This window comes from Astyanax mexicanus, chromosome 21 (assembly GCF_023375975.1).
Source record: "Astyanax mexicanus isolate ESR-SI-001 chromosome 21, AstMex3_surface, whole genome shotgun sequence".
Lineage (NCBI taxonomy): Eukaryota > Metazoa > Chordata > Actinopteri > Characiformes > Acestrorhamphidae > Astyanax > Astyanax mexicanus.
Window position 1 is genome coordinate 16,260,161 of NC_064428.1, and position 13,470 is coordinate 16,273,630.

General features: G+C 36.5%; 1 protein-coding gene across 3 annotated transcripts in view; it reads right to left on the reverse strand.

Moving 5' to 3' along the window:
* Window positions 1-13,470, reverse strand: part of prkcba (protein kinase C, beta a) — a 73,834-nt gene that overhangs the window by 32,040 nt on the left and 28,324 nt on the right. For all 3 annotated transcript variants that reach the window (XM_022674908.2, XM_022674907.2, XM_049470159.1), the window contains exons 4-5: window positions 4,967-5,078; window positions 2,272-2,400 (exon numbers count right to left, since the gene is read on the reverse strand). In XM_022674908.2, coding sequence (XP_022530629.2) covers window positions 2,272-2,400; window positions 4,967-5,078 — 241 coding nt within the window. The remainder of the gene's footprint in view (window positions 1-2,271; window positions 2,401-4,966; window positions 5,079-13,470) is intronic.

The following is a 13,470-nucleotide window of genomic DNA, read 5'->3' on the forward strand; positions in this document are numbered from 1 at the left end:
TAACATCCAATATGCCTATATGAGGCATATGACCAAAACTGGTTGTGGATTGAAAGAAGTTCTAATCTTTAGGCTAATTATCGACTCAAAAACCCTGATTTGATTATCTAGCTCCAGGGAGCTGTCAATCATAGGCTGTCTGTATCAATACCAGGCATCTATACGCATGTCAGGCCTATTTCAGTGATCCAATATAACACAGGGAAAAGGATGCGTATGAGGAGCCCACTATACATTCAACTTCCAAACAGACGAGCGACTGATGTGTGTGTGTGTGTGTGTGTGTGTGGTCGTGTGTGTGAGAGAGAGGGAAAGATATGGGGCGATCGTTCACTAATTGATCTCATGATGAGTTTTTTAGAGGAGTCTGTTTCTACCCCGGGCTAAAGTAGCTCTGTAAAGCACACACTCGTTTATAGCACATTGTAAGCGCCCACACTTAACACACTCACGCACACACACCTAGTCATTAAAAAATTACTCTTATTATCTGATTACTAGAGATCTGATATCCTGTATTATTTATTAAGGCCACATTTGTTAAGGTATATAGGTGTTAGCTAACAGTTAGCATAGCAAGCTAACACACTGGAGTAATGGTATTTCAGCTCTGTGGAGTTAAATGCTTGTCTCACGCTGTCCTGCCTGAAGAAAAATGAGAATAGCACTTTATCTGAGGAGCTCCTGCTGCTGTTCCTCATTGTTTGAGTGTTTTAGAAAAACAGCAGCAAATGACAAAAGCTTTCACAATTATCCACTCAGAGAATAAGAAAAGAACGAATTACACCATCAATCCACAGTTTGGAGAAAAAGAAAAAATCATAATCGATCCTGGCTACTGAATCATTTATATAGCACAATCGATTTACTGTAAAACTGTCAGAATCTTGAAAAATACTGTGATATACATTTTTTGTCATACCGCTCCCCAGCACTAGCTTCTACCTAAGTTTGTTAAATTATCAATTAAAAGTCAATTAATGTGTGGATCACTGACCTTTTAAATGAGGGAACTAAACTTGTTACTACATTCTAGAAAAGCTTGGTGCCTCATGTATATTGCTATATATAAGCTGAATTTATTGGTAATAAATCTATTAATGTGCATAGGAGTTGAGAAATTGAAAATTTTAACAATATAAACAAATTTAGCAGCAGATACAAAGACAATATCATTATAAATATCCGTTAAAATCTTGACAGGTTTCATATCATTAGCAGGGAATAGAATCTGTAAATAAACAATATGAAATGTGAAGAAGTGTTTTTTAAAATGATGAACAGAGGCAGAAACAATACAAAATATATTGTTCATATAACAACCCAAAAAAGTAATATGTTAAGTGATTCTAAGGTAAAAAGGCAAGTGCACATATTTAATCTACTAATCACAAGTGATTCCAGTTCTAGATGAAAGTATTGACTATGACTGGATGGCAGTAAGTGGTTATATCAGGCTATAATTGGTTTAAACGCTGTAATAAATGCTGAACGGTTCATGGTTTAGAACAGTGGACAGGTTAATTATTCTAATATTGGAGAATTCCTCCTCTAGGGCTGAACACTGCTGCCGTGCCCTAAAGCAAGGTACTTAAGTCCAAGCTGCTCTTCTGGTACAGCAATAAGGCACTACCACACACACACACACACACACACACACACACACACACACACACACATTGCCAGCTGTGGTTAGGTGCCGGTAATAGGAAAAATATTATTTCATGAGGCATCGCTACATGCAAATACACAAGACCAGTTATATAACAATTCTGTCTCTTTTCCATATATATATAGATATAAACATTGATATAAACATTTTTTGAAGGGTAGCCAGTCAGATGAAAAAAAAAACCAAAAAACACATTAATCAACTGATTAAATTGGAGGTGAGTGGGAAATTAATATTTATTATGTTGTTATATGTACACTTCCTATCAAAAGTTTTAAAATACCCAAATGTATTTACTTATTTTTTATTATTATTTAACCTATTTAGGTTTGTGCTAATTGGTGGATATAAACTTCAATCACTTGTTGGCATCATTAGCTTAAAAAATAAAGAAAGAAATACAATTTATATTATATATTATATATTATTTATATCTAAAGGTGGTGGTGGTGGCATGCAATCTATAAATTAATAAATAATTAACTTAACGTTAATAGAAGATCTAAAAGGGATTCTATTAACGTTAAGTTGATTATTTATTAACTGATTGATTTATTTTTTGATTAAGTGTTGTACTCTGTAGGTGAAAGATCACTCACTGGTCACGGTGAGCGTGCCTTCTTTTATAACAGCGCTGATATGCAGTCGTCCTCTCCTCTCCGTGTGATCCGTCCCACACAGGCTGGGGACATTGGTCACACATCGCTTATGAATATTCATCATGCAGTCTGCAGAAACACACAAACATATTCAAATACACACATTTACATACAGCACCTCCTGTTTAATCTTCCTCTCTCACACCTACCATAAAGCACAAGATTCACACATGCACCTGAAATAGAACACGCTTTAGAAAAATGACTTTTTAATTAATAGCTTTAAAAAATGTTTATCTGTTCAGGACAAAAAATAAAAAACTAAATACATGTAAATATATTCGTCTCAATATTTTCCTTTATCTATTTCCAATCTTCTTCTTACAGCAGTTTTCATTTACAAAAACTCAATTTATAATAAGCAATTTGTTAGGGAGCTAATTCGTAAGCTTTTTGCACAAAAAAACTATAAAAAAAATCTATAAAAATCTAAAATGTTGTGCTGCTCCTATATTTTTTCAGAAGTTAGTAATAAATGGACCAATAGAAATGCTGCAAAATGAGCAAAAATATAGTCTTTTTACATTGTTTTCCGTTAAAAGTTAAAGGTTTTATATCTAAATTGCAGTTTTACAGGAGATATAAGGCTTATGCATGACAGAAATAATATTTAAGAATCGGTTGTTGTGGCTGTTTATGATCCAATCAGTAACATTTGACACAAACACAAATCACATAACCTTTCCCATCACAAACATACTAATCATCCACTACACCACAAGCTCCTCACAGAGGTCACACAGTACCAGGTTTGACTAATTTGTGCTTAATTCATTTAACTTAGGTCAGATGCTACGATATTCAAATGTAATGTGATGTTTAAAGATGATGTTAAAGATGTTTAAAGTCCTATTAAAGCTTAGATGCTTTAGCAGAGGAGGTCTGATAATATAACTTAACTGTTTAATTCATATGAAATAACCTATTTATATAATTTTAAAATCTCAGATAACTCAGACTCATCACATCAGTTTTAAAGCATTGTAATGTGGGGCTCTGAGTGCTCCAGCAGGCTAAGTGCTGACACTATGATCAGGAGATCCCTGGTTCGAATCCTGTTCATGTACCTTGCCATCAGCTACAGAAGCCCTGAGAGAGCACAATTGGAGTTTCTCTCTCTGGGTGGGTAGATGGCTCTTTTTCACCTCATAATTTCAAGGGTGATGTGGATCAGCACAAGGCTGCGTCTGTGAGCTGATGTATCAGAACCGAGTCACTGCGCTTTCCTCCAAATGTGCTGTAATGCTACATCAGCAGCAGTTCAATAAGAGGTGGCAGAGGGAGTCCTAATGAGTTGGGTAATTGGCTGTGTAAATTGGGGAGGAAATAGGGTGAAAAAAGGAATTTAATGTTGTATGTTGTAAGCTTGGAGAGAAGGGAGTCTGGGTTGCCAGAATTCACTGCTGAGTCTTCTGGAGGTGTTGTAGATCGTATTCAATGAAGCACTGATAGGAGGTGTCTACCTGATGACTCCTGTGAAAAGCTTATGGTGTAGTGGATGATTAGTGTATTTTGTGATGAGAAGGTCAGGTCCATTGTTACTGATTGGATCATAAACGGCCACAAAAACAGATCTTAAAATATTATAAAACTGTAATTAACAAAAAAAACTCTGGAAATTCAATGGAAATTAAAGGCAAAATATATTTTTACTTTATTTTGTAGCATTTCAATTGGTTCATTCATCACAGAATTGTGAGACAATATGGGAATTAAATTCAAATACAATTGAAAAGATAAAAAAAAAAAACGGTTTTCAGTTTTTTTCTTTTTTTCATGAATTTATTTCTATTTTCTTTCCCCATTTTCTTCCCAATTTACACGGCCAATTACCCAACCCACTCATTAGGACTCCCCCTATCACTAGTGATGCCACCAGTGAACACCAGGAGGGTGAAGACTAACACATGCCTCCTTTGATAACATTGTGAAGTCAGACTCCGCCTATTTTCGAGCTGCTGCTGATGCAGCATTGCCGAGCAGCAGCACAGTGACTTGGTTCAGATACATCAGATCACAGACGCCCTGTGCTGATCGACATCACCCTAGTAATGATGTAGAAAAAGAGCACCATCTACCCACCCAGAGAAAGCAAGGCCAATTGTGCTCTCTCAGGGCTCTGGCAGCTGATGGCAAGGTACATGAACTGGATGCGAACCAGCGATCTCCCGATCATAGTGGCAGCGTTTAGCTGTAAAAGCCAATTAAGATGGCTACCAAATTACTAATTATCAATTTGAGCTTTTTAGATATTCTGATCAATTAATTTACTTCAGAAACAAATTATGTCCAATACGCATTTTTTTTTTTATTTTGGACCATGTTTAACATTATAAACTAAAATGTGTTTTTTTTATTTATGTATGTATTTATTTATTTATTCAAGATACAATAACTCACAATAGTATAGAAATAAACTGATAAACTCCTTTTAAAAGGTACTGATATCTTATTATTCATTAGAATAATACAAAATAATACACACAGAGCAGACAGCCATTGCACTGCAGTTCCAGCCCATCAGCCACTAGAGAGCACTGTGTGCAGATCTTACACTGGAGGCAGCTGTGGGCTTGGTAATGGTTTTTGGCAGCTCAGTGTGAGTGTGTGCATCTATTTTTGTAGGTGTACTTACTGTCACATTTCATCCCCTGGTGTATAAGTCCATAAAGCAGGGATCCGCAGTGGTCGCAGAATGTAGGACTGGAGTATGTGTGTACCTTAAATTTGTGTTTACTGCGAGGGTCCTGTTAAACACAGAAAAAATAAAAATAATTAACTGATGTTCTGGAGATAAAAATACACATATGATATTCTGATTAATAAATATTCATTACAATTTCATTTACAAAATGAACAAGCAAAAAAAAACTGATTATAAATATAAATATAAAAAACAAATCTGAATTTAATAGAGCTAATATGATGTCAACATCTGATTTTAAAAGCTACTTTAACTTGGGAAAAAATACAAATAAATAAATGTATTGTTTTTTTTTATTTCTTCTAGAGTATAATGTGAATTGCTCATCTAAATTTCTCCATTTAGTCAAATATTTTTTGCCTGACGTCTGTTAAATTAAAAAATTCTAAAACATATTTGACAGTCCTGAACATTTGAGATTTTTAAAGAAATTCAGTATTTTATATACAGCTCTGGAAAAATATAGGAGACCCTTTAAAAAAGTGACGAAACCTCTGGAATATATTCAAGAGGAAGATGGATGAACACAAGCCAACAAACCAAACTGAACTGTTTGACTTTTTGCACCAAGAGTAAAGCAGCATAAAGTTATCCAAAAGCAGTGTGTAAGACTGGTGGAGGAGAACATGATGCCAAGATGCATGAAAACTGTTACTAAAAACCAGGGTTATTCCACCAAATATTGATTTCTGAACTCTTAAAACTTTATGAATATGAACTTGTTTTCTTTGCATTATTTGAGGTCTGAAAGCTCTGCTTTTTATTTTGTTATGTCAGCTATTTCTCATTTTCTGCAAATAAATGCTTTAAATGACAATATTTATATTTTGAATTTGGGAGAAATGTTGTCTGTAGTTTATAGAATAAAACAACAAGTTCATTTTACTCAAACATATACCTATAAATAGCAAAATCAGAGAAAACGATTCAGAAACTGAAGTGATCTTTTATTTTATTTTATTTTTTTGCAGAGCTGTAAATACAAATTCCAAAACTTTAAAATTCTTTATGAAACATAACTGACACAACAACATTTTAATAAATATAATTCAATAACGATCTGTTCTAGAAATCAGGTCACAACTGGTTTTATAGAATGTAAAACATTAATTTAAGCTTTTAAATGGTTAAATGGTGGAACAGAGCTGTAGAAACACTACAAAAAAATACACTATTAAAAGTTTAGTTTAGTTTTATCTCCAGCACTAACTCAGCTCTCCTACATCTCCTTCTATAAATAAGGTCAGATTAAGAAACAGATTCACACACCGTCCTGTAGTGATGCTCTCAGGACGTTCAGTAAATGTCACTTAAGAACTTTATGAGTTAAAATAAAGGACAGAATGCTGTAAAGAACTTTACACAGCTTTTAAAAGGTTTGTGACACACATACATCACTGTGGGATCTTTTAGGTTAAAATATATAGTATATGTTTCCATTCAACTCCATTACCCTTCTTATAAAACTGCATATAATTTGCACTTCTAACAAAACCCACGACCTGTACGCAGTTATGTCACTTCCTTAGGTGATAAATGTGGACGGCCTAACATATTCTGTATAACATTTTTTGGCCAAACCAACAGCCTATTTATAATTAAATTCACTTTGTTATATTTAATATGTCTGTTTTAATTTTTGATAAAAGATAACATGTCGAAAATCCATAAAAATTCAGTTTTTCCTTTATAGACATGCTGTGTGGAACCTAGTTTGAGGTTGAATTACATGGCAGGACTTAAAGTGGCAGTTTCAAAATGGCAGTAAATGTCAACTATGTTACTGTGAATTCTTTAAATAGTTTAAACAGTCTAACAATAGCATAGTTGACTGATGAGTCAAATGTTTCCACACTTGATGATGTAGGTACCCAGAATCCTACAGCATCATTCCAAAGACACTGTGAACCGTAAACCAATGTAAATAAAAATCCTTATATTGTCTATTAAAGTCTAAACTTGTCTAAATTAAAATTACATTTCATGAAAAACTCTAACTCATTTACTGTACATCTTGATTACATCAACATACAGAATCGTAAAAAAAAGTTTATATAGGGCAACAAATGGCTGGAAAAGAAAGTTGCACTAATAATAAACAGCTAAATTAGTGCAATTTAGAACTAACTCATATGACTTTGTATAAAAATAGCATGTTAGAGAAGCGGAATCACTCAAAAGCAACGATGGGCCAAGGTTCACCAAACTGCATCTACAATGCAGTGGAAATATTTCCTCCATAACCTAAAATTGCATAAAATTTTGGATATCCTAGCATCTACAGGACATAATGCATAAAATCACCCTGCGTGTTTCCGAGTCCATGCGGTAATTTTCAGTACAGAATCAGTACAGTCTGTTTTATATGTAGTTACACCTGAGGGCACAAAGATCCCCAGCATCAAATACTGACATTTGGTCTTGTCTCTTGTGCACACACATTCCTCCAAAATGTCTAAATCTTTTGATAATTAAAGGAAATTTTGATTACTTTATCATTTCAGTACATTTATCCTTTCTTTTTATTTTACAATTTGAAGAAGACTAATAGCCTTCTTAAGCTTTGTGGGTATCAGTTTTTGATTTTTCTTGGTAAATGTAATTTTTGGTAAATGAAGGTGCGCCACTGACTGATTTAGACCCTGGAAACAGTCTAGTGCTGGGCGATTATGGCCTAAAAAATAATATTTGTTGTCAATGATTGTCAATGATTCAAAACATTATTTACAAGCCCATGTGTTCATATCACGCACTCACCTAATATCTACACAGCCACGGAAACTCACACACTGACGAACACTGGATTATATTTTAGAACGTGGGTCTGTGACTGAAAATTGAGAAATAACGACCTAAACGAGTCACAGAAGAAACTTTGAAGGAGAGATTATTATTGTTTTCCACAATTAATCACGGATCCTCACCGGAGGGCGATAACGCTGTCATTTTTAGAAACGGCAGGATTTGTTTCTAGATATTCATAAGCTTTATCCCACCACGTGTTTGTGTCATAAGTGCTGGAACTTCAATACGAGCTCAGTCCTCAGAGGAATGTTTAGAAAATATGCACGCGTTGGTCTGTGGGAGGTGCCGGTATCCAAGGTTAGACAGATAAACACTTCAGAAATGAGGAGCGTTTTTGCATATTTTAGATTAAAAAGATTAAACGTCTGTATGTAAAGATGTAAAATCGTAAATACTCCATTTTAAAAATCGCATTAATACTGTCATTCGAATTAACCGAATTAATAGCGAAAATCGTCCAGTACTAAAGTCAACCGTCAGATGATCATTGCTATCTTGGTTCGAGCCATGCAAGGCATAGTTTTTGTATTTTGTGTCCTTTCAATACCAAAGACACACTGACATGAGCTAAATCAAGCTGTGTGTTATGCAGTTGATGGCTCGCCTATAAGTAGCTAAAATAGGTCTTTATGTGTTGTTTGAGTTGAGTGCACAATTTCTTTCAATTACTTAATACTGCACTTTATTTAATATCGGCTGTTTTGGACAGAGGGCACGAAGAAGAGTTCCTTTTTTATAATACATTGGATTTGAATAAATGGTATTTCACTTTATGTGTGCCTTTTTTTTTACATTTAATAGTGTAAGCAGTAGCACTTTTTTATTTTAAATAAAGCAAATAAAGGCAAATAACCTACTGCATGTTCAAGAAAAGATGATTGTTACTGTGGCCCAAAAAACGTGATACAAACCAAACCACAAGCACACTATCATTGCATCCCTAATTTTGACCTTTTTATTTTTGTCTTTGTAGACTAAAGTCAGGGGTTTATATGGGCCACTGAGAGACAGTGACATGGCTAAAGTTAAAAAAGTTGAAGTTGAGCTGAGCTTCTGCATTCTGGATCAGTTGCTGTGGCCTGATGGCACGGACAGGAAGTGAGTTGCCAGATCAGAACATGACAAGGGACTAAACGAGCACCTGGGTGTGAACTCTAAAGAGAAAAGGTTTTAGCTTTAGCTCATTAATGGTATTTCTCAGTCCATGTATACTCTTAACCGGAGTGCACAACAAAACACTTTTGAAAAATGCTAGAAATTAAGGATTTAAATAATTATCTTAAGTGATGTTTGTTGATGTTGTGACTCGATGTGTTTAAGACATAGACAGTATATACAGGGGTTGGACAATGAAACTGAAACACCTGTCATTTTAGTGTGGGAGGTTCATGGCTAAATTGGAGCAGCCTGGTGGCCAATCTTCATTAATTACACATTGCACCAGTAAGAGCAGAGTGTGAAGGTTCAATTAGCAGGGTAATACTGCAATGCACACAGTGTATACTAGAGTTCAAAAGAGGACAAAATGTTGGTGCACGTCTTGCTGGAGCATCTGTGACCAAGTCTTTGTAATGTATCAAGAGCCACGGTATCCAGGGTAATGTCAGAATACCACCAAGAAGGACCAACCACATCCAACAGGATTAACTGTGGACGCTGTAAGAGGAAGCTGTCTGAAAGGGATGTTCAGGTGCTAACCCGGATTGTATCCAAAAAACATAAAACCAGTACAACTTTTAACCCCGCCTATTTCTATTTATTTGAATGGGAGATGGATGTTTTTTTTATCTAAAACTACACAACTAGTATATGTTTTTGGAAATTGTCAATAACCCACAGTGTTTTTCTTTACAGTTACTACGTTACTTTGTGATATTTAAAGGGGTGTGGTGATGTGGTGATTGACGCATCCCGATATGGGAGGAGAAGGTTCTGAGACATGTGGGCGGGGTTTGGGTAGTCACACAACCCCGCCTCCCAACTCTGCTGCTCCTGTTCTGGCGCCACTTTGCCTCTACTGAGCAAGTGCACGCAAGATGGCAGCTTCAATTTCGGCCATATTTTAGCTTCAAAACGCTGTAATGAGAGTGAATGGGGACGTCCTGTCTACATTTATATACAACAGTCTATGGTTTAAAGTATCAGCAGTTCACGTCTTGTTCTGAGAGTTTATTGGCTGGCTGCAAAGCAAAAATCTGATTATCGTTTGACTCATGTAACTAAGATTTTTTTATCTGATTTCCCAAGTTGAATTAAGCATGATGATTGGATTACTGACAAATCCCAATGTTCTGCAGTAATCAGATTATGAAACATATGTAAACCTAATCAAAAATGTACCATTAACAAATCTTATTAGATTTGGCTGATGTTCCAAACTGTTCTGATTGTAAACACCAGCTGAACTTACAGTATGATGGATTGTAGGTTAGGGTGTAAAATGATCCTAAACCACATGTTGAGAGTAGATAATTTAAAACTAACAGAGCAGAAATTATGGTATGTTGGATCAAAACACAGCTGAGTAGACTGATATTTCAGGAAACAGACATCTTCTCCCGCAAGTTCATGGACTTTCACACATTCTTCCTGATGCCCACAAGTCATCTAAAATTTCCTACAAATCAGGAAATTATACAGCTCTACAAAAAAATAAGAGACCACTTACAAACGATGAGTTTCTTTGAAAACCTCTGGAACATAATTAAGAGGAAGATAGATGATCACAAGCCATCAAACCAAACTGAACTGCTTGAATTATTGCACCAGGAGTAAATGTATAAAGTTATCCAAAAGCAGTGTGTAAGACTGGTGGAGGAGAACATGTGTTCTCTGTGGGCTGGATTTATACTCAACCTCTTATTCATAACAGTGCAGTAGTTAGTTGAGTTCTATATGTATGATATATATTAAATGCACAGTTCCTGCCTGTATTACACTGAGTTTGCTTGTACGGTGGGTAAATGACATGTTGAGGTAAGTTTACAGGTGGGATTTTGTCAGTGAAAAAACAGGAGGACCAGTGAGTTTTTAGGCTTTCCAAGTCACATAACATCACGTTCAGTAGCTCCTCCATTTCCACTCGCAGTTGTGTTTACATGGATCTCCGTGGAAATGCGTGCCCAAAGTGTAATTACAGTGCGTGGCAGGGGACAAATAGCTATTTTATTAAATGTGAGGTGACGGAACTTAGAGATGTGCATCTGGACAGGACTAAAATTACTGGAGGACCACGGAGATCAGTAAAAAACAGTAGGTAATTGAGCCTGTAATTTTCTCAAATGACGTCTGAGAAAAACATATAAATGGTCATTCTGGAAGGGAATACAATCACAGAGGACCCCCATAAAAAGAAAATTACCCCAGGACCCCCTGAGAAACTAATCCCGTCCAGTTAGGACTTTAGTTCTAAGATTCTAAGATTGTATGTTATGCTACAAATTGTGTCACTGAAGCCAGTAATATGAACAAAAACATGTTTATTTGCCTCCAAGCTTATGAGCAAAGAGCGCAAAATTTTGTAATGACCCAATGGACTGGTAGTTTTAGAGAGGATACGAGCTCAATTTCTCCTTGTGTTGTGCTGTAAATCAGCAGCTATGAGCTCAGTGATCTTTCTGTATCTCTGAACGATGGAAAGGGAAGAACGAATATAAATCTAACTCGTCAAAAGGGTGTGACTCTTCAGGGAGAACTCTATGCCCACACAAATAGAGCTGTATTTTGACACCTTCATATTTTTGTTTACAGCTGACAACACACCTAGTGTTAGATAGGTGCAAGTTTTATAGCTTAAAGCAGAGATATACAACATTTTACTTCAGAGGCCCAATTGGCACTTTTAAATTAGACCAATACATTTAAACATACCTAACTCTCTCTGTCTGTCTGGAGATTTATTGCAAGCATGCTTAGATATAGCATACTATTTAATCTACCTTTTCTGAATGGGGGTGAGGTGAGAGCCAGTGTTAAGGGAGGGGTCTAATTCAGCTACAACAGCTTGTTGTAGCTTCTGTAGACTATGAGGAAACACATAAGGAGTCATGTAGTAACTTAAAAGTGTTAAACAAACCAAAATACTCTGTAAAGTATTTAGCAGTTATCCTGTGTAACAGAGGTAACTCCTGCTCCTCCTTTCCTCTGGCGGTGCTGATGAGAGCCAGTTTCATCAAACTGTTAAATGGTCTTTGGGACAGCACTTGAGGATCCTTTTGTTTAGTTGAGTAGTTTTTGTCATAATATGTATTAGAACATTACTCAAATAGAGTTATTCACTGTATACCTGTAACTCTACCTCTTCACAACTTTACAACTGATGCTCTCAAACTTTACACTAAGAGACAAGTTCAGCACAGCTGTTAACTGAAAGCCTGAATTCCAGGTGACTCTACCTCATAAAGCTGACTGAAAAAATCCAGCCAAGATACAGTGCAAAACTGTCAGCAAGTGGTGCTATTTTAAAGAATCTAAATATAAAACATATTCTGATTTGTTTAACACTTAGGATTGGCAGCGGGCCAGATATTGTCCAAGCTTTTATGTGGCGGGCCACAAAAAAAAAATCTGTTTTGGAAAATGAAGTGTAATGGGATGGAGTGCTACAGACTAGTAGCTCTTCAGCCCAGAGGTTTGTTGAACCCATAGACTGTATATAAAGATGGACGCCGTGTCGCCGTTCCAATTCATTCAATGAAAATGAAGCCAAAATCTTCCGCCATTATGGCGATTCAGAGACCAGAGTCTGCGCAGTAGAGACCAGAGGAGGAAGAAAGGCTGTGGAGAGACCGCCTACTCATTTAAATAACCCCGCCCCTGAGGGCTGCCTCGCGGTCACAGACTGCAGAGCGGGGCGGAGCGCAGCTGACGGTCTGTTATTGGTCCCGCCCATAAGCAGCCCTTTTACCATAACCACACCTTTTTTGAATAGAGCCGAATAACGTTTTAAAACCCGAATTCTGTGGGGATATAAAAATTTGACAATATAAGCAGAGGTTACACTAGCTGTTGCATTTAAATAATGGAGGTAGAATTACAGTATATTAGAAAAAAACGTGATTGAAAGTTGTCTGTTTTGCCATTGAAACCTATGGGGATGGGTGGAGTTACACAGCTTTCTGCAGCCGAACAGCAGGGGGCGCCCGACCTGTGGTGGCTTCACTTTTAAGAGACGATGCTCTGTCCAGCTATATACAGTCTATGGTTGAACCCAATTGCAGAAGAGTTGATCTCAAAGCAGGTAAAAGTAAATAAATAAACACACCACTGCTCACACAGAATCGAACCTGTGTCATCAAGGTCGCTCTCCAACACACTACCGCCGCCCCGGCTAGTGAATTGAGATGCGGCTGGGGAAAAAAAAAACGCCCTTATAAGGAGCCCAAGAACGGGTGGAAAAACAAAAATGGGCAGAAACTAAAGTCACGCTGAGTGCGACAGAGAGAGACAGGGAAGGAATGTAAAAGAAAAGCTCGTCAGAGTATTTTAAAAGTATTTTATTATTTTTTTATCATCGTTCATTATAGTTTAAACAACCTCACAGGCCAGATGTTTCATGCTTGTGGGCCACATCTGGCCTGCAGGCCGTCTATTGCCGACCCCTGGTATATATACTAGGCACATACTGTAAC